The following is a 27083-nucleotide window of genomic DNA, read 5'->3' as shown; positions in this document are numbered from 1 at the left end:
GGCTCATCACTAAAATGATAGTTTATCGGTTTGGCCGCCTAGGAGACGCTGTTGTGGTTATTTGACTACTGGCAGCAGTGATGCCAGATTGTTACTTTAAAATCTGTATGAATCTTGTGAATTACCTGTACAGGTCGGTGAGATTTGTTTTTCACACACTCATCCAAAACCAACTCCAAAATTCAGAAATGCTTGAGATTGTTCATCTACACGTCCTTCAAGTGCTCAATGTTGAAGATAAATAAAATTTTGTTTCAATTTGGAGAAAAATGAAAACTAGTGTCGGAGGTCAAGTTGGCTCTTACGGCTTTTTAAAAACACACCCGAGACATAAATACTTTAAAAAGCTGGTATTATCATTATCATAGTTCGTTTGGTTGCAATTTTTATAAAAATGAAATTTCTCTTAGGCTCAACATCGACCTTTTTTCGACGACAAATCAGTTTTATTGTTCATCAGAATATTAGAATAATAAAGGGTTTGCAATTACAGTAAGTGTGTTCTCAGCGGTGTTTAAATGGATTTGATTACTAAATTCAGCACTCCTGCTCTCCTCCTCTCTCCCACAGCTTAGAAGCCATCATCGTCCTCCTCGGCCATTTCCTTGGCCAGCTCCAGGTCCTGCTGTTCGCGTTCGCGCCGCTCTTCGGCACTTTCCAGCTCCTTGCCGTACGACTTGGGCGGGTAGCGCATCGCCTTCACACTTTGGTTGTGCAAATCCAGACAGAAGCTGATGCGCTGATGAAACGCGAGTTGGGGCTCGCGAGTGGAGTAGATGTCGGTGCTTTCCTTGCTGCGCATGTATCCCTTCTCGGGGTCCAGGGTGGCCTCGATGACTCCGTCGCGGATCGCTTTGGCCACGATGAATTCGGCGTCCTCGTGCGAGTCCAGTCCGAGCTTGCGGGCAATGTCCTTCGGGCTGATTCGGCTGTAAGACAGGCCGATCGAACGGATTGCGGTTTTGATGACGTTGTGGCGCAGACGGATGATCAGCGTGAAGGTGTGATCCAGACGGAACTGGTCACCAAAGTTCTCCAGGACTTCACCAAAGCGTTGCAGGTTTCCGAGGCGAACGGCTTGGGTCAGCTGGAAATAGGGACCGAGGGAACGACGCAGCGCGGCCTGGCGGAAAATTTGTCGCTCGGGGATGTCTCCGAGCAGGAGTTCAACAACGATGACCAACTTTTGTACGGTCTGGCGGAATCCAACAGCCGCCTGTTGTGGGGCTTTGCGCAATGCCTGGACCAGGTTCTTGTGAGCAGCGCTGTAATCCAGCTTGGCGCCCTTGATGCGACCCAGATAGTACAGGAAACGGGCCCACTCGTTGTTGCTGGCCGTCTCCGGGAACACCGACTTGTTGACCAGCTTGTCGGCCTGGTCGTACAGTGAGTAGTGCAGATAGTTTCTCAACAAACAGTTGATCAGCACGGCTTGACCCTCGAAATCGTTACGAAGAGTCGCGGTACGCAGCCGGGAGTGCAGGAACGAGCGAATGCTGTCCAACTCCCCGTTCAACTCGGCCACCCGCGAGTGATAGAAGTAGCTCTTGGCCGCAATCAAATCCAGCGAACGACGATTCTGGCCAACAATCTTCGTCATCAGATCCTGCGTGCACTTCGAGGCCTTGGCCAATTCGTTCTTGTCCAGTAGTCTCACCAGCAGCAACAGATGGAAGTACGCGTCCACCTCCGGCAGCGGACTCTTAATCGCAGCTCGTGGCCGCGGCAGCTCCGGCTCCTGCGTACCTTCCGGGAACTCCTCGATGTAAGCCATAATGCCTTCCCTCTCCGACCCGGCCGGATACAGCTGCACCGCCAGCGAACGGACCACCACCAGACTCAACTTTCGGCGGGTGTTCGGCAGCGATCGCAACACACGCAGAATAAATCTCGGTTCCTTGCTCGAAACGGCTTTGTCGATCTGGCGAGCGTGTTCACGAATCTCCTGCACCGACAACAGTTCCGCATCTTTCTTGGCGGCCTCAACGTCCTCGGCGCTCTCCATTTCCACGTCCTGGACGGCCGGGGCCGGGTCCGCAGTTTGGGCGACCATCGTTACGCGTGCGTTCCGGGATGATTTTACACAATTTTCACGGGAGAAATCCTTTTCTTTTTCAACGACGATGACTTGTTCCGACCGCGGTGTTTTGTTCAACAATGGCTGACGACTGTCACTTTGGTTTGTGTCGAGTCATTGGAGCTGTCAAAAGCGGATGAACTTTTCCTTCTCGGGCAGGTGAACTTTTTTTGGGGTTGAAGTTTGAGGTTCGTTTCCAATCGACTCGGGTTGGTGATACACTGTAAATTGAAAATGTACAAAAAATGTAAAAATTATGATGTATATTAAATATCAAAATTTTGTTTTTTTTTCGATTTTAATTAGAATAAGGCTTTTTAGTCAGAAAATTACCAACATATTCAAAGTATATTTACATGACAGCTGGACATTTTTTAACTGACCACCCGATATTAACGTATTTCGCAGGGCTGAGCGCAGCCTTTCTCAAACACATTATTTAGATTCAAGTATCTAGCACTTAGCAAATTTTACCTTACCTCCTGCTTCCGTGGAATTGTCACGCGAGAATGTTGCACCACAGAGTAATCCAGAGGACGCAGTCCCTACAAAAGTCATCGAATTTTGTGGCTGCGTTACGGTTGTTGCTGTTGGATTTTCCTAAGGGTAGCAGGCGTTATGTTTTTTTTTCTCAGGCGTTATGTTTTTGAACGGACATTTGAATTAAATCAAGTAGCCAATATTTGAAAATATCCTGTCAAACAATTTACTGTCGGGACCGATTGCGGAAAAAAAAATAAAAAGTGACCTGTTCTGGTGCGAGAAAAAACCACCGTGAACTGTCCCCGTCTACGGGCCGTTGGAAAGTCGGTATGCGAAGATGTGTTGACCGTGGGTGAAAGCTCGCCCGACGACCTTGTCTACGGGCCGTTAGAAGGAGTTGGAATACAAAAATGTTACCTGTTGTGTCGTAGGAGGAAGTTCACGTTAGAAGGAGTTGGATTACGAATTAGTTTACTGGTGTGCCGTGGGAGAAAACACGAAAAAATGTAAAGCAAGTTTTAATGAAAGGGCAAATTAAATTGTAAGCGACAATAAATGTATTTATACAATGGGAATTGGGTCCTAAAATGAAGCTTAGATTGCTGATATTATTGTTTAAAGCGATAAAGCTTATTTTTCTGAGTACAATGACCCTTTGTACGGCCACAAAGAGTTTAAAATGGATTTTTAAATCAATTTTGAAAAATTATCCTCGCGGTCCTTCTTGACAGAAAAGCTCCTAGTTGACAGCTCGTTCCAAGGGGACCATAGTTGATCCATCGAAAAAATGCTGTCTTGTCAATTTTTTTTTGCATTAAAATGAAAAAAAAGTGATCAGAAATGGTTTTTGATCGTGTTTTTTACCGTTGTAGGGGAAGGTGGGGCAAGACGACCACATGGGGCAAGAGGAACAATCGCTCCTACGGCCGTAATTTTTACAATTTTGATTATTTCCAGTATGAGGAATTGTTGCTAGCAATGCACTTAGCTGATTCTACTACCACATAACCGCCAAAATGACGTAAACGCCACGGGGCATAAGATTTAATGAAGTTTTTTTCAAAACCTTTGTTTTCTTATAATATTTGGAAAGTAAAAAATAAGGCTTAGGGTTCGTTTTAAGGCTCATTTTATCAAAATGCTATTTTTCCTAGATCAGTATTGTCCCTACAAATGACATGCCACTATTACAAAGTATGATTTAACTTTTGGTTATTTTTGTTGAGAGCTTTTAAAAAATCTTGTTCAGGTGGGGCAAGTGTACCATATGGATTTTTAGCATGGAAAAATTACGAATTGCTGCAAGAACATATTTTATTGGGAAATAAATACTTGAAAGTACTTAAGAACTGATAAACAATCGTTAAAAAAATTGTTCATACAAAGTATAGTGATATTACTAAAATTTACTATTTATCATCGAAGTAGTATTTTTTTTTTCGTAAAAACGATAAAACTTTTAGTAAAATATTATTATTTAATCTAAAAATGAAGAAACCATTCAAATACATTCTAATCTGATGTATCTAAGTGATAACAGTTCAATTGTTAGCAAATTAACATGTTTTTTGATGCATTGTTCCTCTTGCCCCAACGGGTTGTTCGTCTTGCCCCACTAGTTGAGTAGAACGTACGGAAAATCAAAATTTCAAAATCAATTTTTCACATTAAAAAACAGGATTTTTTAAAAACTTGTTTTAACAAAGTCTTAGTCAAGACCTAGAATAAGATGATTATAATAAAATCCGACAGATTTTTTAACTTTTTAATGGGTTATAACGAGCATTTCCTTAGCTTGTTACACTTGCCCCACTTTCCCCTACATAAAAATTTACATAGGGCTTTAGTACCCAATTGTTAACTATTTTCGAAAAAAAACCAAACGAAAGAAGTATTATATTTTTTTATTGCGAGCAACGATCGCGATCGCCGCCGGACGGGTGCGATCCATCTGACGTCCACCATCTTTGGCGCCAATACCGCATTTGACGCACTTGGGCATTCTCCGCAATTCGCACACACGCACACACTCAATCTTGACACACACACACGTGTACGCATTTTATCACGTGACCAGGACTCCGCAGTACCATCAACATCCTGATGAAGCCACTCAGGTCGCGCTACCTTGCGCTACCGATTTTGCCACCGTAGAGAAGCGCAGAGCTGCGTGACCATCTCCTGCAAGTAGTCATCTGACGACAAGTCGCCGTACATCAGACGGCGTACGCAGCTGTGGGGTTCATCCGCATTCCTGCTAGTTGCTGCACTACCATCAAGCGGCCACGTAACATCAGCATCACGAGCGTTAGCGAGGAGGACGACAAGCTACACAAATCAAGTCAGATCAGCTAGATTAAGCTCCCCAAGTTGTCCTTGATGCATTTTGCCAGGTCAATAAAAATTATGTACATTCGCCCTGAACAGAACTAGTCGGGCTCGTAACACACCTTCCGGCAATCGAGGGCAATCGGAGCCACACTGGCGCAAAAGCCGGAGGTGGGTATTTTCTTCCTGGCCAAGGAAGGTTTGCATTTATTTGTGAGATTGGTTCTCCTAACCTCGGTTCAGCTTGCTGCACCTAGTACGACTCCCATACTGTTACATAGGAAGAAAACTGTTTAAATCATTAAAAGTTGTTAACCTCACCAAGTTGGTAACAAATTATGAATTTTCAACTGATTTAATAATGTTTTGAATTTCTGACAAGGAAAACTGTCATTGAAAACCGTAACGCCTGTGAAAATCCAGTGAACTAAGATAGCAAAAAAATAACTTCTCATGCTAAGTTTTTCCTGAAGGGGCGATGTACCACGATGTACCGCGTAACGCAACCATAAATTAAATGCCAGTGCTCCCTCTGGATTACTCTGTGGTTGCACCATGGTTGTAGCATGCCGTGCGATACTATTTAAGCTAGCACTTAGCCTCAGAAAATTCATGGGTTTCATCCGAGACGGACCTCGCGTTGGTTTTTTTTCTTCTCACACACACACACACACACACACACACACACACACACACACACGCGCGCGCGCACATTGTGAGCACCAACTTGGATGAAGTTACTTCATCGTGAAGATTGCCAGGAGGCTTTCGGACCGCAATGATTTGGGGCAATGGGGTTAGGACCAACTGATAGGATATGGGTTTCAACTCGGAGTGGCCGGAAAGCCGGAAGTGGTAAAGAAATTTTAAAAATCAACATGACGGCGATGAAATATTGAAAAAATAAATTCGGTATTTTATAAGGCAATCAACCAATCAAGTTTGACTAAAATGGGGTCACAAAATCCGAAATTGATAATTACGAGAAAACATGATAAGAGCTTTGTGCAATGTTCTTTGTAAATTAGTCATATGTGCATAACCACCTTCACCTTTTTGCATTAAAATGAAAAAAGTGATCGCAAATGGTTGAAAATCGTATGAAAAGATGCAAAATTGATCAGTTTCAGTAACAATAAACAGTGTTCCTCCAACCTCGCTGTGTACCGAGGAACAGTGAAAATCAAGATTTTCAAATGTTTCCACCTTACTGAAAGCTTTTTTTTTTTTGTCTGCCTGTGTGGATCAATCAGACCGCGCACTGAACTCACAATCCAGAGGCCGCCGGATCGAATCCGGAGGTGGACGCAAAAATATTTAAGTGAAAATATAGGTATTCGTTACCCTCTCCCCGTGCCATACCTTCACACTTAGGAGACCCGGGAGGCGGAGTTTTATCGAAAAAAACGATACACGCCTGTGAATCCGTTGACGAAACCAATAAGGTTTAAGTGGGCCACATTATAAGGTGTTACGCCGATTCCGTTCCGTTCCAAAAGCTTATGACATGACATTGTCTTCTTTCTAGTCAGAAATTTACCAACACATTCAAAGTATATACACCAAATGTCAAAACTCGATCGAGAAATTAAAAAGAAATATGTGAGCCGATAGCATGGAGTGAAATTTTCGCAGCTGTCATGGTAAACATCACAGAAGCTTGACAATAAGTTTAACGTCGTCGGTTTAACTCTTCACTCAAAGCCAGAAGTATCCCTCAAAAGGGTACTTTCAATCCTCAAAATGGATACTTTCTATCCCTTTTCAAAGTTCACCCGGCGTCACCCTTTTAAAAGGGTATGTCAAATTCAGTACTTTTTCGATACCCTTTTAAAGGGTGACGACGGGTGAACTGGAAAAAAGGATACTTTTTACTTTGAGTGTTCGTTGCATTTCTGAAATATCGATATGTAAATAAATTTAACCCAAATAAGAGTTATTTCGATTGCGCGTGCACATTTATCGCCCCATCATTGGAAACGAACCTCGACTGTTCCAAGTTTCATCGCTTTCGCAACACACCCTGAAAATCGAGTGACGTGAAGTCGAACTGTCAGAATCGCGCGACGGTCAGAAATCAAGGGTGAAGACCGCGGACCAGGAGAATTTTATTGGCCTCTTCTAGTTCGATTAGTGCGAATTAAGTGTGTGTGTCCCCGCTGGAACGAAAATCTTCCCGATTCCCGTGCCATTCGTTAGTTAACTTATCCACGGCTCAAAGATGTGGTCCGACACGTTGCTGATTGTGTTTATCTCCATTTGTACCGCCTTTCTCGGCGAAGGTCAGTCCTGCGGCTCACATGCTCCACACGGATAAAAATATCTAACTCTTTTGAACTCTTCCGCACAGGTCTCACCTGGGTCATGGTGTACCGGACCGAAAAGTACCAGAAGCTGAAGGGCGAAGTGGAAAAGCAGAGCAAGAAATGTACGGACTGCTTGGGGTTGAGAAATTTAGGAGGTTTTTACAAAGATTATTCTTTTTTAACTTTCAGTGGAAAAGCGCAAGGAAACCCACGGCGACTCGCTGGACAAATCGGCCAAGAAGAAAATCGAACGCGATGAGGAAAAGCTGAAGAACAACAACCGCGATTTGTCGCTGGTCAAGATGAAGTCGATGTTTGCGACGGGTTTCGCCTTCACGGCACTGCTCAGCATGTTCAACAGCATCTTTGACGGTCGCATCGTGGCCCGACTGCCGTTCACTCCAATCTCCTGGATCCAGGGACTGTCCCACCGTAATCTTCCCGGTCAGGACTACACCGAGTGTTCGTTCATCTTTCTGTACATTCTGTGCACGATGTCCATCCGCCAGAACATCCAGAAGTTGCTCGGCTTTGCTCCGTCGAGGGCCGCCAGCAAGCAGGCCGGAGGACTCTTCGGACCAACGCCCGGACAGTTTAAGTAAAGCGCGAAGAGGGACAGTCATCAGAGATAGGCATTTTTGATTCGTTTAAAAATCATTTCAAGAACAAGTCAGCCAAAAAGCGTGAGTTAAATTAAGGGTTTAGCGAAAAACAGTTAATGTTTGTAAACTTAATCGACGTTGATTCATTTATTTATAACTAGACTAGATTATGATTTACTCCTTACTTTTGTGTGTTCTTTTCTCCCAACTGTCACGCTCCACTCCCAAAGAAGAGAACGCAATCAGTAGAAGAAAGGTGTTAACAATCAATCATCCTACCGAACCGCGCGCGCGCATCAGCATCAATCCATAGATTAATAGTGTGTAATGCATGGAAATTTGCGTTTAAAAAGTTTTTTGCTTTCTTTCTTACCAATCTCACAGTCCTTGAGTCGAATCCTTCGCCCGCTGTCAGACGATGTTGGCCTCGAACAGCGGCTGGTCCACCAAAATTCGGTCGAATCCGAACCGCGTCAAATCCACCGTGCGGAAGTCGCCGTCGATGATCATTTCGGAGATGGCGCGGCCCACGGCCGGGGTTTGTTGGATGCCTGGAATGGCGGAACAAAAGTGGAAGGTTCGTGAAACGAGAATTTAAAATAAAAAGGCTGCCAGATTTTTATTTTTTGTCTAAATTATCATCATGTGGTCGATTGGTACCATTGATTTGAAATATAATTTTTCTAACAGTGTAGCGTTCTTTACAATTTACTTCAATTTTAAATGGGATTTAACCCGTAAAAAAAGATTTTTTTAATGTCACGTTTTGAGGCATTTTGTCCACTAAAGCCTAACATCACCGACGTATAGGCCAGATCCTTGCGCATATTTTGGTATATATAACATTGAAATTTGGTCCCAGCATAATCAAACGGCGCGAGGTGCGACGCATATCTTTTTCGCCGGGGCGAATTTTCGAAAAATTGCCAAACTTTGAAGGTTTGTACCGAGCTCCAGAGTGCTCCAAACTTCAATGTTATAAATCCACTCAAAAATGAAAATTTTCAAAAGTAGCCTAAAATTTTCGTTTGGTCATAAGAATCATTTTCCCATAATTATTTCAAAAAATATTTTTTTTTTTCAAAATTCAGGCCTACCCTTGAATGCCCGCCAAAAAGTCATTTTTGTTACATCCTAATACTTAACCTTTTAATTGATTTCAAAATTTAAAAAAAAATTTTTTTCGAGGAATCACAAAATTTTACAAATGTTCAATTTTCAACATTGAAAATTGGACTATTAAGGAAGCATTAGAGTACGCCAAACAAACAAACAAACTGTATGACAGCCTGCGTTTGGCTTTGTTTGCGAGTTTGGCAAATTGCCAAACACAAAAAAATGCGAGTTTGTTTATTTGTTTGCCATAGTCTTATAGCTCCTTTATTTTCTGAGATATTTTTATAAATACTGAGTAATTATCTACAATACCGCAAATATTTATGCGTTTTTTTTTATTTTTTTTTTTTGTCTGTGATGAAACTTTGTTTCTATTTCAAAAGAAGCAATTTTGAATCTATATTTTTTCCAAACATGTCTCCATATAATTTTGCTGTATGAAATTCAGTATTTTGAAAAGTGATTTTCTGATCGATTTTGTGTCTTTGTCAAAATTGTAGGAAAGAAATCTCGATTTTGTTATTCAACTGTTTATCACTAAAAATTAAATCCTAAAAATAAGTATTTTTTTTGTTTTCGATTTTTTTAAATTTGTTTTACTGCCGTTCTACGCATAATTGTCCCATGTTCAAAAAGTGCAACTGAAAAAAACGCAATTGAAAATTTTCAGCCGTTTTTCTTTTGTGTTTCTACGCATAAATGTCCCGTGAATTCACCCCATATCTCCCTGATCGCTCCAGTTAGCAGTTTATCACTCTTATTAAATTGTGTTATTCTCTTGCTATACAAAAGGTAAACAAGCCACAATGCAATGCACAACACTAATGATTCCGCGAAGGAAAATACTTGGTGGGACAATTATGCGTAGAAGTACAACGATGGGACAAACAGACTTGGTGTTGTTTTTGATGAGTTTCCCAACAAAGTACTAGATTTTATGTGTTTTTCGAAAAGTAAACGTCAAACTAAACCTAAAAATGACAAAAGTCAGAATCGACCAAAAATGACATGGTTCAAAATCCGATTTTTTGAAAAATATTAAAAACCTGTACAAAAAAATTATTGAAAATATTTTTTAAAGCTAAATTGAATTTGCAATCGAAAAATACATCACATTTTTTTAATTAACTGTTTCTTTTTAAGTTTTCGCTACTTTACTGCCGTTCTACGCCTAATTGTCCCATGTCATTTTTGGACGATTTTGACTTTATAACATTTTTAAGTTTAGTTCGATGTGTACTTTAAGAAAAACACATAAAATCTGGTACTTTGTTCGGAAACTCATTCAAAACAACACCAAGTCTGTTTGTCCCATCGTTAAATTTCTACGCATAATTGTCCCACCAAGTATTTTCTTACACGGAATCATTAGTTTTACTAAACAATATGTCTTGTTTACCTGAGAGAATCACAAATATGGGTGATGAACTACTAACTGGGGCGATTAGAGATACATAGGGCGAATAGGAACCCACGGGACAATTATGCGTAAAAACACAGAAATCGTTCGAAAAATTTCAACCGCGTTTTTCTCAGTTGCACTTTTTTGAACATAAGACAATCATGCGTCGAACGGCAGTTTATGGCTTTTAAAAATGCTTCTTGAAAGCAAAAAAACCCACAAATTTTCTAAAAGCTGAAAAACAATCCTTCAATTTTCTCTCTGGAACATGGAAAATCGGGCAATGAATTTGTAAGATACAGACCCACAAATAATTCGAATCGATGAAAATGATTTTTTTTCCAAATGTCATCTAATTAGTTCGCAATTTACAACTGACGGTTTCTCTGAAACTTTTTTCAATGCTAAAAAAATATTTCAAAATGTTTAAATCAGGCTTTACTTTTGAAAAGGTCTACAAATAGATTTTGTTTTTATAATTTTATAGTTTAGATAAAATTTGTTCCTTTTTAGCTCCATACTTCGCGTCTTGTATAAATGTGACGAACAAACAAAAATTAAAAAAAAAAAAAAACTAGGAAAACATATTTAAAACGCCAAATAGGCAAAAGATAAAGAAAATCGCTTATTGGAGGTTGTCAAACAGGTCTAATACCTACTACCAATAAACTATCAATAATCAACAACAAAAGTTGCTCAAAATAAACACTTGTTAAGAGTTTAAAATAAATCAACGGTTTGCAAAAAAAAGAAAGAAAGAAAACACCCTGAGAGTACTCACCATGGCCGCTGAACCCGGTCGCAATGTACAGATTGTTGTAGTACGGATGCGGCCCGACGATGCCATTCTCGTCGAACGTGTTGTACTCGTAAAATCCGGCCCAGGCGCTCTTCACCTTGATGTTCTCAAAGCACGGCACCAGATTCGCCAGCTGTGGCCACACGTGACTGTCAAAGTAACCGTAATCTACGTCCAGGTTGTCTACCGAGGGTTCTTCCTCAGGACCTGGGCTCCTCCCGGCTAGGTAATTTCCACCTAGGCCATCCCGCCGGAAGTACGTTCCGGTGGGATCGATCGTGAGCGGGGTGTTGATTCCGGGGCCACCGTCACTGCCACACTGGTACACGTACACGTACCGCTTGCGAGGTTCCACCGGAAGTGGCACACTCAGCATGCCCTGGCCCGTTCCGATGCGTGCCATTTTGGCAATTTTGCCCGATTGGGCACCGGCCGCAATGATCGCGATGGAAAACTTGATGTCACGCACTTCGCCGTCCTTCATCCGGATATACGCCTTGTCCAGCCCTTCGTACTCGCCTTGGTTGATGCCTTCGGCTAGGATATCCGGCTGTTTGCGAAACTCGAATCCGACCATTTCCGCCTCGACGTAGTGGGTGCCGTACTCGATGGCGCGTTTCTTGAAGCCGGAGAGCAGTGCCCACGGATCGAACCAGCCTTCCTTTTCCAGGCCGTGACAACCGAGCGCGATTCCTTCGGTGTTCATCCAGGGGAAGCGTTCTTTGAGTCGTGCCGCAGTCAAAATCTCATTCTTCGCACCCAGAGTGTTTTGCAGTTTGGAATTCTCCTGCAACTGCTCCGCTCCTTGCTCCGAGGCCAACATTAGATATCCGTATGGGGTGAAGTTGACCTCCACGTCGTCTCCCAGATGTTCCTTAATATTCCGCATAAACTCAGCCCCGTACAAACTCATCTGAATGTTTTCCACAATCGAAAACTGCTGCCTCAACCCGCCCACCGACAGACACGTGGACGCTTCCTGGTAGGTCGCATCCTTCTCCACCACGACCACGTTCAACCCATTCCGGGCCCGTTTCTTCAACCAGTACGCAATCGACGAACCCACGCCACCGCCCCCAATGACCAGCACGTCACAGTGACTCTGGAACTCCTCCCTCCGGTACCGTTCCAGATAGTTGTCCACACTCTCGACCGATTCCCGCTTCGGCAGGATAAAGTTCTTCACCCGTTTCATGTCGTTCCCGAGAATTTTCATCGTTCGCGACAGTGGGTTCTGCAGGTTCGCCTCGACCTCTTCCGGCCGCACCTTGGAGTCATCTCCTTTGCCACCGTCGGATGCGAACCTCCGGGCACTTCCACACGACAACGGCCGCCGGCCCAAAAGGGATCGACTCAAACGGAACATTCTGTTCTAATGATCCTTTCACTAGCCTCGTTGACGATTGATTGCCACAATTTAGCGTATTGCCGTCCTTATGGGGTGGCCGGTTATCTTATCAGTAGCAATTTACGTATGATTCTGCCCCTCTGTTTGCTGTCTAGCAGAAGCTTGAGATGTTTGCTTGCGTTGATTTGCTCAGAGCTTACCAACAAGTGCTCTCTTTCAAAAATGCACGTTCATGGCGAAGATTTCCGGCTATTTGTGTGGATTAAATGCATTCAAATCCTATCCATTACCGGACAATGTTTTAATGATGTTTATTTTGGTTTATATTTTGCCTAGCAGTTTGATTCTTATGTAAGACTTTCTTCACTACATAAATCACTTTCAGCGATCACAATATTATTAAACTAAGATCTTCTCGCAAGTCGGTTCACCATTTCACGATAACTTTTCCTAACTTATTTCACGAATTTAAAATTAAAATTTCCTGAACTTGTAACCTCGCGCGCCGCAGATACAGATGTTTACATAAAAGTTCTGCACCGAAAGTGAAATTTTGATTGACAGATGGAGTCGATGCGCGCGGTAAACAAACCACGTTTTCGTGCAGTTTTTGCACGGTGAACAAAACAGGTGCACATTGGAGGGGAAAACATAATTTTCAGTTAGGGTGTGTTACCCAAAGACTTAGTATGATGATATGCAAAAACAACAGATTTGTGATCGCTTTTGACACTTTGTGACGCGCCAAAAAATACAAGCCATGGTTTCAACATTTTAATGAAAAAAAAGTTGAAGAATGCATTTTACACTGGTCCACCTTAGTTTTCAAGATATAACAAAAAAAAAAGTTTTTGCATGCTTAATATGAAATAAAATTTCAATTTCAGGACTTTTTTTTGTTAGACATCTAATCAGTTGGTACTAAAATTGACATAGGGCTTTAGGACCTAATTGATGTCAAACCATCGGTATTTTAGCATATTTTTTTTTATATCTGAAAAATTGCATATATAATGTTATAATTTTATATTTTTATAATTCATAATTTTATAATTTTATAATTTTAAAATTCTTCTCTTTTTTGAACAACTAGTTGAAACTAGTTTTTCGAAGACTTTAAACGTTGAGGCAATCCAAGCCTCTTTTTACACCTAAACTCCCATCCGTCTCGGGATTCTAACAGATGACCTTGTGAGTCCGACTGCCAACAAACGACGCTACCGAGGAAGGTTGTTTTCTCAGGGAGACGACTCCTACATCTGAACAGAGCTTACGACCTAACTTCTAGAACTACAACGGTAAAAAACACGATTCAAAACCATTTCTGACCACTTTTTTTCATTGTAATGCAAAAAATTTGTTTGACAGGACAACATTTTTTCTATGGATCAACTATGTTCCCTTTGGAACTCGCTATTTGCTCGCTATCAAGTATACTATACTATTAGGAACTTTTCTGCCAAGAAGGGCCGCGAAGTTAATTTTTCAAAATTGATATAATAATCCATTTTAAATCCTTTGCGATCGAAAGGGTCACTGTACTCAGAAAAATAAGCTTTATCGATGCTTTAAGCATAACTTTAGGACACAATTGGGTACTAAAGCCCTTTGTCAATTTTTATGTACAACGGTAAAAAACACGATTAAAAACCATTTCTGATCACTTTTTTTCATTTTAATGCAAAAAATTTTTTTTTTGGCAAGACAACATTTTTTCGATGGATCAACTATGGTCTCCTTGGAACGAACTGTCAAGTAGGAGCTTTTCTGTCAAGAAGGATCGCGAGGCTAATTTTTTAAAATTGATTCAAAAATCCATTTTAAACTCGTTGTGGTCGTACAAAGGGTCATTGTACACAGAATAATAAGCTTTATTGCTGTAAACTATAATATCAGCAATCTAAGTTTCATTTTAGGACCCAATTGTTCTCAAACTAACGGAGTCACTTTTTAGTTTGACACCCTCGTTACACGGAGCTCACACACACTACCAAACGTTTGGTATGAAAGTGAGTGTGAGGCCCGCGTAAAAAGTGACAGTTCGTCACATTTTAGTTTGACTTTGACCAACCAACGGGGTACAATCTAAAACAGTGTCAAACGAAAAAGTGATCAGCCACCGGGGGTTGAGTGTATTAAATTATTAAATTGGGAGGTACCATAGGAGGTACCCAAAACTGCAACACCAACACTCTACCCACATTTTAGGTAGTCTCCAATTTACCCTCACCATTTTCGTGCAGTTTTGAAACGACGACGACTGACAAGCCGCAAAGCAGATAAAAATAATAAGAAGAAGCACACACACTCTTTTCTCGATGGTGGTCATTTTACGGTGCGCGTTGCAGTTCGTTTGAAATAATTCGCATTAATTATCAGTTTTTACGCCGGAAATCGTTTAAAAAGTGTCGCACTCTGTAGGTCTCGTTCCGCGGATTCGGGAAAGTGTAAAAGTGAGCGGCGGAGGTTGAAATTTGACCGGAATTAGGACGAGGTAAGTTGGGCTACATTTTGACGTCAGAAAGGCGAAAAATTGAAATTGTGGCTCCGGCGGCTGCCATGGTTTTTAATGCCGGCTTGGTTTGCAGGCTTTGCGATGTGAAATTCAATGGCTTTTCTTTTTTTTTGTGTTTGCATTTAGAATTGAAGATGCGTCGCAAGGCCGCGGATAAAAACAAAACATCGCCGGAGAAGGTGTCGCGGCGGTCCCGGCGGGGCCGCGAGCGGGAAGAGGAAGCCGTAGAAAAGGATGAGGCGGTTGAGCAGGAAGGTGAAGAAGCAGTTCCGGCTGAGGCAGCCGAAGAGAGTGGTGGTTCCGATAGAGAGGAGGAGGAAGCTCCCAAGAGGCGGGGTGGCCGCAGGGCGGCGGCAACAAGAACCAGGAAGACGTCGGAAAAGTCTGTGTCGACGCCCCGGCGGAGCAGCCGACGCAAGTCGTGCTCGGTGGAACCGTCGGATAAGGAGGACAGTGATCGGGAAGAGAATGGAGGCGAGCTGGCGGCCGGCAAGGACAAGGACACCACGGTGATGGAGACGATCGTGGAGGAGGAGAAGGCCGAAGAAGAGAGCGCTTCGGTGGTTGAGGTTGTGGAGAAGGTTGAAGAGAAGCCGGAACCGGAGCAAGAAGTTGAGGAAGAGCCTAAACCAGAGCCTGAAACGGAGGCTGAACCTGAAGAGACGAAGGAAGTTGAACAAACACCAGAGCCAGAGCAGGTCCAGCAGAAGGAAGAGGAACCGGAAAAGCTCAATGGTGATGACGAAAAGGAGGTACCCGAAACGGAGCCGGAACCGGTTGCTGTAGAGTATCGCGATGAGGACGAAGCTCCACCGTGCGAGCAATCGCGTGAGTCTGGTGAGGTAGATTCCGAGAGTGTCCAGGATGACGAAAGTCAGCAGGCGCTGCCCAAACGAGAGGAACCGACCAAGGAAGCTTCTCCAAAAGCTGGTGAAGCCTCCGAGGACGATTCCTCTTCGGACAAGGGCGATCGCCAACCTGAACCTGAACCCGAACCAGCACCTAAACCTGCACGTAAATCACGCTTCAGATCTCGCACGCCCGAACGTAGGGAACAAACGGAGGCTCCGACGCCAGAACACGAGGACGAATCCAAACAGCAACCGCAGCAGCAGCAGCAGGACGATGAAGAGGACAAAGTCGACGAAGAGCTGGAAGCGGGCGAAATCAAGGACGATCCTGTTCCGAAGCGAAGCCCCGAAAAGAAACCGGTCGAACCGGCGCCACGTCGCACTCTGCAGCGAAAGCGACGTTGGCTTTCCTCGAAGCCCGACAGCTCCAAATCGTCGGTCATTACAATTTCTACAGATTCACTTAAAAACATCATCTCCGAGCCGGTGCGACCGGTTCCGCTGTCGGATGTCAAGCTGGAATCCTCTCCGGAACCGGAAGAGGTTGAAGACAGCGCCGAAGAGGGCCACCGGCGTCGCTCCCGGGACAAACCGTCCAAATCTTCGGAGAAGGAAAACGTCGAACACGACGACGAAAGTGGCGAAAAACAAGATAAGCAGGAAAAACCCGCGGCCCGCAAGATCAGCATCGTCAGTGACGATGGCAAACCGCTGGCCAAAGCACCGAGCCCGTCGCGGAACCATTCCAGCAGCATCCTGTACATCACAAACCTGGTGCGCCCGTTCACCGTGTTGCAGCTAAAAAGTCTGCTCGCTCGCACTGGAAAAATCGTCGAGAACGGCTTCTGGATTGACAAGATCAAGTCCAAGTGCTTCGTGAAGTACGACAACGAGGAGTGAGTTCAACTGTCCCCCATTTCTCCTCAATCTAGATCTTAACCAATCCCCCTCCTCTCAAATTTTCAGCGAAGCGATCGAGACGCGCCACGCGCTGCACGGCGTCCGGTGGCCCACGTCCAATCCCAAATGTCTGAACGTGGACTTTGGCACCGAGGCGGCGATGGAAAAGGCGATCATCTCGACGCTGGATGACGCCGGCACGACGCGCATCACGATCGACAACAGCAAGGACGCGAAGGAGTTTGGCTGGAGCAGGGATGCGGTGAAGCAGGAGGAGGTGAGTAGTGGGGATGGGGGTTGGGAAGATTTACGTCTAGTGCTAGCGTGGAACTCTAAACAAAGTCCTCCACTGTGAGTTGTTGATTGCCTGCTTCTCTTGTGCTGAGTTTGAAATGATCACGAAACGAGTAGTGGTGGATGGTTTGGACGTGATGGCAAAAGATCTGCGGGATGTTGTGAAGAAATCGCTACCACGAGGTAAATTCGAAAACGTCTTCTAGAATACGTTGTTGATTTCAATCCCAAAGCTTGCGAAATCTAAGAAACTAGAAAACCACAGGATCTGTACAACTCAACTGATGTGAAGTGAGGTGAAAGGACAGTCTAGTTTCCTTGAACAATATTTTCTTGAATTGACGCCACCTAACAACCTAACATTACTCGTAAAGCAGCAATCCAAAAACGAAAAATTCTTCAAAATTCTTAAAATTTATAGCATACCAATTTCAAAATAAATCATTAGATTTATAGAAATATATCGACAATATATTTTTTTATATAGGGGGAATATGCCCATTTTAAGCTTAATAAGCGGTCGTGTTTGAATGATGCTGGATAATCTGGATTGTTCCTTGAAATTCACTAAAACCAAATACACCAACGAGTAGAGCAACTTTTTGTGAACATTTCTGTTTATTTTCACTTTTATTAAAAGTTATGCTATTCCTTTTACAAGCATTTAAAAAAATATTTCAAAAATGCATTCTAATCAGGCATTGAGCCACGCCCATTTTTCTATTTTCAGCATAGTTCTTTTTTTCTCTTTTGGGTCTGCTTAGTGCTGCCAAAATTGATAAAATTTTAAGCGAACACTCACGAAAAGTTGCATTCATATCCAGGGTTGTTACGGACGGCGCGGATCGCGCGGATGGCGCGTTTCGCGCGGATAGCGCGGATCTGGCGCGGATTTGCTGGCTAATTTTGCTCAGGCGCGGATTTCGCGCGGATGGCAATTTTGAAAATGTTTGTTTGTATTTTCTTAGTACGAAACGTCTAAAAATGAAAATAAAGATAATGTAGAAATTATTTTTTATATGTTTCTTGTCATTTCTTAACATCTCCGGCTCTGAATATTTAATTTCTTTTGAGTTTTGAGTAATGATTTTTAACCTTATTTATTTTTAATTTTACACTGGATTTATTCAATTTTTAATTTTGTAAATCAGATATTACAAACTTTTCCCTAAGATATAGACATTAGAATTTGTAACAAAAATTAAATTATTGGGGCCTTTTTCTGGTGGGCGCCAAATATGAGCTTGATTGGACGTAACAGAAGCTGGCCTCCACTTTTGAATTTTGGAATGGAATTTAATCGGTAGAAATATTTTTTTTTCTAAATTTAAACATTCTTGGCGAAAATAAAAAGATCAGGACATTCCAAATTCAAAGCTTCAGAAATTCAAAAATTCGAAAAAAAAATTTTAATAGTTTTCATAATAACAAAAAAAAAAAATCAAATACATATTAATTTTTTTCGAAATTTCTAATATCGTAATTTAAAAAATCTGAAATTTCTAAATTAAAAATTTTAGCAATCTGAAATTCAAAATACAAAAAATTTGGGTAATCGAAAATTTGAAGAAAAACATCAAAATTTAAAAATCAAAATTTGAAGATTTAAAAACAATCAAAATTTAAAAATCAAAATTTAAAAACTAAAAAATATCAAATTCAAAATAATAAGAAACAAATTTCTCAAATCTAAACTGATTTTAGTATCCTTAAGCTTATAAATTCTATAATTCTAAAATTCTAAAATTCTATAATTCTATAATTCTATAATTCTATAATTCTATAATTCTAAAATTCTAAAATTCTAAACTTCTAAAATTCAAAAATTCTAAAATTCATAAAATTTTTAAATTCTTAAATTCTGAAATTCGTAAATTCTTAAATGTTTTTATTTTTAAATTCTTAGTTCTTAAATTCTTGAATTCCACAATTTTTGAAGTCCTATTTTATGTAAGAGATTTTGAAATTATGAGAAGGCACTACTTTAAATATCAGAAATTAAATTTCTTTCGGAGTGAAATTTTAGCGAGGATTTTGGATTACAAACTTAGATCTTAGATTTTGAATATTTAGGCTTCCAAAATTTAAAATTTTATCATATTATAATTTTAGATTTTGATTTAATTTTGAGGTTATGTTTTTGAAGTTAAGTTTTTAGGTTTTTAAATATTGTATTTTCTATTTTGAAGATTTTTTTCATGACCCTTGCCTTGACCGTCTCTTGAGGATTTTTTTTTTAAAGGGATTTTTTGCTTTCTTTCTTTTGGAGCCTTTAACCATAAAACGAGTTTTTTTTATCAAATACTTTCTGAATTAGTTTTTCTTCATTAAAAAATAAAATTTCTTAAATGTTGGTCGCGATATTTTTTTATATGGCGTGGATTTTGCTCGGTTTCAGATTTTAGGTCGGTGCGGATTTGGAGCGGATTTTTTCGACTCTCCCGTAACAACCCTGCATATCTAAAGTTTCCTGGCAGCACTTGCTCACTCTAACAGGCGCTGCACCAGCATGTTGGTGGTGTTGGTGGCCACCCTTTGTTCTTTATTTGCCTTCACTCCTCGCTCGGTTTTCTTCAGCCTTCGATTGGAATGGATATTCAAAATTTAAACGTCAAAAGAATTAGCGCGTTTTTTTTTTTTTTTATGGTGCTTGCTAATTATTTACATGTTTCGGGATTATTTTTCAAGTGAGTGACTAACTAATGTGCAAAAGAACATGTTGCCGGTAGTTGGAAGCAATTTTATATCTTAAGCGCTTTGAAATCGTTAGCGCAAGTGATGGCGACTTTCGTTAAGCAGTTAACCTCGGATCTTGCGTGTGGATGTGTGTGCCACCAAAATGATGAGAAATGGTCTCGCAAAATAGAAATTATGATCAAAAGTGCATTAAATTTGATCTTTTTGGCCAGTAAATGGCATAAATTTGCGTGCTTACTCGAGGCGGTGCTGTTGCTGGTAAGTTTATAGCCTAAATAGTATTTTTGGAGCTTAAATCGAGCATAAAACTCTCCATATGACGAAGATAGGTGTTTGATTAGAAAGGGTATATTTCTCCTATGTTATGTTTTCAAAATTTAAGAAATTTACTCAAAAATTGAAAATATTGGTCTTAACAATTTCAAAAAAATAATATAATTTTTTTTCAATACTTATTTTTTATAATGCGCAATAGAGGAATCAAGCGAAGCGAAATTTTATATATTTTATACATGCTCACTTGATTACAGTTTTTTGTAAAAATACTCTAGTTTTCATAAAATAAGGTATTGTTTTTTTTTACTATTTTTTTTATAATTCACAATATGGGCATCAAACAAAGTGAAATTTTGAGCATTTTTGCTTAACTTGTGTGAAGCGAAATTTTCATAAACTACCTTTTTTGTGAAAATAGTCTCATAATCATAAGTCTCATAATTTGCAATATGATGTTGAATTATGAGATTTTTGTGCTATTTTGTTTTGCCTTTTTGCCGTAAAATGCTAACATTTTCATTAGATTCCGTTTTTTTTTTGCAAAAATAAAATCGCAATGAGGGTATCAATTTATTGAAGTTTTTTTTTGTAAATAATAAAAATTTCTCTATTTGTTTTGATTTTGAAAACGCAAGGAATACATTTTTTTAAGCAAAAACACGATATTTTCTGAAAATTTCAAAATTTTACAAAAGATTTTAATAATGTGAAAATGCATTCAAAACTTCGTTTCGTTTGATACCTATTTTTGAAAATAATTGTATTGAAGAATGAAAAAAAAAAACGGTATTTTGCAAAATTGTTTGGGAATTCATACTTTAAAAAATACTATATTTTATTTAAAAAAAAAACTAATATGAAAAAATTAGCAATTTCAACACCAATAATAAAAAAATGAAAAATTCGTTTCAACAATTTTAAAAAATATATAAAAATAAAGATAATAAAATAACCAACATTCAGAACTATTAAAATTTGAGAATCTAAAACTTCAGAAATAACTTTAAACAATTTTATTCAATAAAAAAAATGATTTTAAAAATTACTAACATAAAAAAAATATATCATTTAACATAAAAAACACACAATGATATTTCTCAAATTATAAATCCTTAATGAGAGCAAAAAAATAAAACTAAACATTATTAAAAATTCACTCCAAATAAAAAAAATGAATTTTAAAATTTAAAGTCAGTCCAACAAAAAACAAAAGATACCCTAATAGAAAATAAATCTTAACCTTAGGCTGGTACAAATATTTTTAAAAGTTTTTGTCGCCCCACCCTTCAAAATTGGCCCGAAAAATCAGGGGGCAAAAAAAATATTTTTACAATAAACTTCAAAATTTCAATGAAAATTCAAGTGCAACCAGCTGAAATCAAATTAAAATACATTCTTCTGCGTTTAAAATCATTTTTAGCATGTTTGGGTTTATTAAAAATCTTAAGATTTTTGAAAATTTTCGATGCAAAATCTTTTTTCGATACAATTTTTGTTTTTGTCAGATCTTAGATTTTTGAAAACTAATGATTGCAAAACAACTGAACTAGTGTAAAATGCCTTTTAAAACACTTTTTCATTAAAATGTGAAGACTATGGCTTGTTATTTAAATTTTTATATTTTTTTATTTTTGCCCCCTTGACCTCGGCCAGGGCCGAGGACAAAACTTTTTTAAATATTTGCATCGGCCTTATTACATTAAAAAATTCATAATCAAATTCAAAAAAGTAGAGAATAAAATAAAAATCGATTTTTTTTTATAAAATTGCTCAAATTAAAAAAAAAAAATTAAGATTCATTTCAAGGAAGGAAGACTCAGAAATTAAGCAATTCAGACATTAAACATTCTAAATAGTTTTGAATTCGACTCAGAAATAAAAAAAAATTAAATTAAATAAATTAGACTATCAACAAAACTATCCAAATATCAGTGCAATTTAAAATTTTTTACACTAAGAAATTCAAAATAAAAAAAATCTAATAAAAAAAAGGTAAGAAGCTACAAAATTGATTCCTAAAAAAACTAAACTTAAAAAATATGTAAATTTACAAAAACATGTAATTTTAAATGAATTTCAAGAAACAATTTTTTTTTGCAATTTCATACTTTTCCTGTCATTCTCAAGCGACGAAACGGCCTACTTTTCACAACCAAAAATAACAGACAGGAAAAGTAGGTAATAGGTACCTGTTCTGCTTTTTAGCACTAGTATCGAAAAGTAACTCTTTTCAATATTTTTTTTTGTTTTGAACGGAGTAAAAAAGGGTTTGGGTGCTCTCCCCATTCAAGCCTTTGGAGGTTCGAGCAGAAACTTGCATTAGTGACCACAACAGACCTGGGGGTCGTTAACCCCTTCCCGCCCAGATCAAAATCGAGATTTTTTACGGTTTTCCTTGCCATTTTCTACAGAATTGACCAAAATGGATGGGATTTGAATTGGAGGCAGTAAACATCTTAAATAGTTAACACTGTGCAGGAAGAATGAGATCATTTCATTCATTAGTTTTCGAGAAATTGCAATTTGAAGTGAAAAATTAGTGGTGCTCTGGTGCAACCATGGGCGTTAGAGGGTTAATGTGGATGGTTTAGATTTTTCAATTTTTTTTTTGCATAAACTAGGGTAACAGCATCTAATTCCAGCGTGCCTCTAATGTTGTTCTCCTAGTTTTCAAGCTGTCAGTCCTTTTCCCTCCACACCAAAGCGAAACTAACTCCAACGTGTGTTTCTAGGACAACCACGCACCACGCCCCGTCCGCGAGTGGGATCTCGGCAAGAAGGACACCTTCGAGGCAGGTGACCGCAACCGGGACCGGGACGGACGAAGCGGGCGCGGCGGCGGCGATCGGGAGGCGGACCGTGCGGCGGCGGGACGGCGCGGCGACGGCGACGAGGGACGTGGACGGGATCGGGGTGGAGCAGCGGGCGGAGCGGATGCGGACGGAAGCCGACGGTCGAGACGGTCGTCGGAGCGTGGTGGCGGCGACCGGAACCGACGGCGGAGCGCCAGCTTGTCACCAGGTTGGAGGAAGTTTGGGGGGAGGTTAAGCAATCAGAAAATTTAAGTTTTGACTTTTTTTTCGCAGCGAGGAAGTTCAAGAAGAAGGAGAACGAACCGCCGATCAGACTGTTGGATGATCTTTTCAGGAAGACCAAAGCGACGCCCTGCATCTACTGGTTGCCGCTGACTGCGGAGCAGGTGGGTTTCTCGAACATTTCAGAGTTGAAACAGTTTTAACTTGGAACTTAATTTCTCACAGATCGTTGTAAGGGAGGAGCACCGTCGCAAGCTGGCTGCGGAAAAGGAGCGCCGCCAGGAGGAGTCTCGCCGGCAGGAGGAAGAAAGGCGCAAACGTCGCGAGCGACCACGTTCGAGCTCGCGAGACCGGCGTCGTCGTTCACGCTCGCGGGACGATGGCCGCCGGCGTCACCGATAAGGAATGACGTTTGAAAGTGTAAGAAGGATTGGGGAAGGATCGGGCGAACCATTTGATGTTGATATCAATATTTAATTCGACAGAGATTGCGCGGATTATGCTCCGGAGGATTCACACTCTAGGGTGTGCGTGAGAGGCAGAAAGAGAGAGGGAGAGAGAAGCAACCTTTTCCCGGAAGAAACCTCCGCGAATTCGTCCCCGACGAATCCAAATAGGGTCTGTTCAGATATTTTTTTGATTTTCTTTTGACTGTTTTTTGACTACCCTTTCTCATCCTACACGTTTTGCTTTTCCCTTCCTTTTCACACCTTTTTTTCCCCGTTTTCCCCCTTCTTTAATATTTTCTTATTGTAATTTGGTAAGCGCTTCTCGCTTATCATTAATTTTATCCAAACACATCGCATCGATTGATGCGAGGAGTTTCTTTTAAGGTTTATCCCTAAAATATTTGCGCGTAAATTTCGCGTGGGCATAACAAAAACAGTAATCTGGCAAAGAATTGTTTCGTTTTCGGAAACAAAACAGTATTTGCAAAGATTTCCCTCGATTGTATTGATTCTATCCGTTTTGCAAAACAGAAAAAAAACCTAACATTTCTCTAAGAAGTAAGCTGCTGTTAATGATTTACAACAGAAAATAAATATTAGCACTTAGATAGGGCGCGTAGAACCGAACCACAGTCACAGACACACAAAACCACAGAGACAGGAACTAGGAAGCAGTCCCCTCAACCCCGTAAAATCTCTAGCACGAAAGGATCACCAGCTGATGAAGAAGGGCGCCAGGAACTTTAAAATCCACCATCAACGACCAACGACGATCGTCGGCTGCAAGCAAAAGCAAACTCAGACCCATATTCTCTCTCTTCTGTATATTGTGTATTTCCCAAAACCCAAATCAGAAGCCGGAAATGCAACGTCGAACCTCTCGAAGGCCCCACAAAAAAACGCAGAGAGAAGAAGGAAGTCAGTACGATTCTGGTGCGAAATGCCCAGCTATGAGGAACAACAACAACAACAACGTCAAATCAGCAAACATCACCGGAAATACCAACTTGGACGACAATGTCTGGAGAACCAGAAGAGAGACAGCTTGTGAGAGTTTTTTGGATTTCGGATTGTGGCGTCGTCCCTAACAAGTAAACAAGTAAATTGTGTAATCGCTCATCGATGCAGTATAATTATAATGTAATTGAATTCAAATGTTTGAACCGCACGAAGGCACCGAGTTTGTGAGTGTGAAATGAAACTGATGCGCGTGTGGTAACGACGCGGTCGATTTTGTATAAAATACTGGCGTGAAGCATCGCGACCTGTGGAGAGACACCCACCCCTCAAAACAAGTCGTCAGTAAGTAAAGTCTACGCAAAAAAAAAGATATCTCCTTCCCCCCTTAAAATATCGCAAACTCTCTGATCAACAAAACAAAAACAAAGCAAAAAAATCAGCAAATAAAGTACTATCCTTAGATAACCGACCGTCTTTAAGCGCCTCAACCCCTAGTGACAATTCCGGCAGCTTGGATGGCACTTCCGGCCGCCAACGCCGCACAGGCAGCCCCCGCTAGTGTCGCCCGGTCCGAGCGGTCCCCAGCGCGGTCCGCGCGTCGCCCAGCAGATGCCCGTTTTGCAGACCGTGCACGCCACAAAGTCGCAGCCGGCAATCTTCTGCACCACCACCGTGCACCGCGGACAGCGCATCGCTTCGCCCGAGCTGATGAGGGCCTGCACCTGCCGTTCCGAGCATTTGAGCTCGTAGTTTCCGTTGAGCCGGTCCTGGTACTCCTCGCAGCCCATGTTCGGGTGGATCGCCTGGAAGAGAGGAGGGTTTCGGAATCAAACTCGGTGCTTGATTTACACTATTTCATTTAATTTGTTTCGTTGTTGTTCTCCGCTAGCAATTAAAATTTGTTTAAAAATATCTGGGAGCCAAAAATAGAAACATTCATTGAAAAATATTACTTTATCCACATTTAAAAAGTTGTTGCTTTTCTCACGATCATTCGGCCTTCAAATGTATAATTCCCGGGTTAGTTTTCAAAAGTGTGCTATTTGTAGACTAAGCAGCTTTTCGATATTTTTTCGTTTAATTAACAAAATGCGAAAAAAACAATAAATATTTGTTTTCAAATTTTCAATCATCTTTTAAGATTTTTTGATAAAGTCCGCTGGTATACTGCCGCTCCAATCTAGTCCGTCCCATATGTATTTTTGTCAAAACTGAGTTAAACTTCACAAAAGTCTTGTTTTTACATATTATTTTAGCCTATCGAATAAACAAGGCATTTTTGTTCTAAAAATTCCAAAATAAATATGACTTTCGTGCTGTCCCATATGCAAAATATAGGCAAATCAGTTCCTCATATAGAAATGCCTCGCAAATCGTTTGAGTGGATGCAGAATTGTTTAAATTTTACATAGTATGTCTATATGAATACGTAAAGCTTGAAAATATCATAACTGTTCATTTCTGAAGAAATATTTGAATATTGAAAATGAAATAATCCAAACCTTTTTGCTTTCTTTCTTTTTCAAGGGAAAACCACGAATAGAAAAAATGAAATGCATACCGTTATGGCTGATACCTACACCATACAATTAGTTCTATTTTGTCTTGAATGAATAGGCTTGATCCTGGTTCTGGAAAAGATTCCACCTCCGAAAAGCGGATTTTTTGTAATTAATTTCGAGGGGTTAAGCAGTTGAGATTTGCATTCCTATGGCCTTTGCCTGTATTATTTAAAAAAAAATCTGGTGTCGTTGCATGTCATATTTTTGTGTCTTGGAATTCTATAAAAATTTGAAATAAACAAATTTGTATCATTTGGTGACCATTAATTACTTGGAAAACTACCAAAACGAACCTGTAAATGACAGTTGAATAAGGTTGAACCTCTGGTGTAAATGCTCAAGCCTACCTTGATACCATATGGACAAATAAAGTCAAGTCGGTCTCTTGTTGAAAATTCCACAAATTTAGCTTCAAATTGTTAGTTTTTTAAATCAAATTTATGATAGTGGTGTTTTTTAGACAGACGTCCATGAAAAATTGCGGTTTTTGTCTCTTTAAACATATCAAAAATCTAGAAAAATAAAAAATACGGATTTAAAAAAAAATCTTTTGTAAAAATAAATATTTTTAAAATCGGCAAAACAAATCTTATATATCTATGTTTCTGAATAGTCCCTATCAACTTTGCCCAAGACATCAAATCGATCAGAAAATTCGTTCAAAGATTACGTTCGTTAAGTATGCAGAAGAAGAAAAAAAATAATCGTAAATTCATAAATGCTAAAAAACAAATCTGGAGCTTTTTTAAAAGATTCAAAAAACCAAATTTCCAGTTTTTGCTTTTCGGGTGTTTTTGAAACCGCCTTGAGTCCCCAAAAGCACCCAAAAAGCAAAAACTAAAAATTTTAAAAATTTGGTTTATTGGACCTTTAAAAAAACTCCAGAAATATTCATAAATTTAAAAAGTAAAAAAAATCAAGTAATTCAAGAAATTAAAAATTTACAAATTATAAATTCTAAACTGCCTAAGTAAAAAAATAAATAAATAAAAAATAGCATTGAAGCCAAATTTCAATTTTCTGGCAGAAAAAACAGAAATTTAAAAAAATAAGCATTTATTGAAAAACTAACAAAAAAAAATC

At 40.0% G+C, this 27083-nt stretch overlaps 5 protein-coding genes across 5 annotated transcripts in view; 2 read left to right on the top strand and 3 right to left on the bottom strand.

Moving 5' to 3' along the window:
* Nucleotides 1–406: 406 nt before the first annotated feature.
* Nucleotides 407–2188, bottom strand: LOC6036434 (probable 26S proteasome non-ATPase regulatory subunit 3). The gene has a single exon (XM_001846435.2). It carries the CDS (start codon nucleotides 2051–2053, stop codon nucleotides 572–574), a length of 1482 nt encoding a protein of 493 aa, XP_001846487.1. The 5' UTR covers nucleotides 2054–2188; the 3' UTR covers nucleotides 407–571.
* Nucleotides 2189–6937: 4749 nt separating this feature from the next.
* LOC6036435 (calcium load-activated calcium channel) lies at nucleotides 6938–8148 on the top strand. Its single transcript, XM_001846436.2, has 3 exons — nucleotides 6938–7170; nucleotides 7239–7316; nucleotides 7384–8148. Exons 1-3 carry the CDS (start codon nucleotides 7110–7112, stop codon nucleotides 7794–7796), a joined length of 552 nt encoding a protein of 183 aa, XP_001846488.1. The 5' UTR covers nucleotides 6938–7109; the 3' UTR covers nucleotides 7797–8148.
* Nucleotides 7916–13014, bottom strand: LOC6036436 (FAD-dependent oxidoreductase domain-containing protein 1). Its single transcript, XM_001846437.2, has 2 exons — nucleotides 11096–13014; nucleotides 7916–8347 (listed from the first exon to the last, which is right to left on the bottom strand). Exons 1-2 carry the CDS (start codon nucleotides 12477–12479, stop codon nucleotides 8208–8210), a joined length of 1524 nt encoding a protein of 507 aa, XP_001846489.2. The 5' UTR covers nucleotides 12480–13014; the 3' UTR covers nucleotides 7916–8207.
* Nucleotides 13015–14754: 1740 nt separating this feature from the next.
* LOC6036439 (apoptotic chromatin condensation inducer in the nucleus) lies at nucleotides 14755–24806 on the top strand. Its single transcript, XM_038256813.1, has 7 exons — nucleotides 14755–14955; nucleotides 15103–16723; nucleotides 16794–17004; nucleotides 22727–23015; nucleotides 23081–23193; nucleotides 23255–23449; nucleotides 23515–24806. The coding sequence occupies exons 2-6, from the start codon at nucleotides 15111–15113 to the stop codon at nucleotides 23429–23431; spliced, it is 2403 nt and encodes an 800-aa protein (XP_038112741.1). The 5' UTR covers nucleotides 14755–14955; nucleotides 15103–15110; the 3' UTR covers nucleotides 23432–23449; nucleotides 23515–24806.
* The window catches only part of LOC6036441, a 29558-nt gene continuing 27057 nt past the window's right edge, over nucleotides 24583–27083 (bottom strand). The window contains exon 7 of the mRNA XM_038256812.1: nucleotides 24583–25241. Coding sequence (XP_038112740.1) covers nucleotides 24930–25241 — 312 coding nt within the window. The 3' untranslated portion in view covers nucleotides 24583–24929. The remainder of the gene's footprint in view (nucleotides 25242–27083) is intronic.

The sequence above is a fragment of the Culex quinquefasciatus genome, chromosome 2 (assembly GCF_015732765.1).
Source record: "Culex quinquefasciatus strain JHB chromosome 2, VPISU_Cqui_1.0_pri_paternal, whole genome shotgun sequence".
NCBI classification, from domain to species: Eukaryota; Metazoa; Arthropoda; class Insecta; order Diptera; family Culicidae; genus Culex; species Culex quinquefasciatus.
This window is presented reverse-complemented; position numbering and strand designations above follow the sequence as displayed.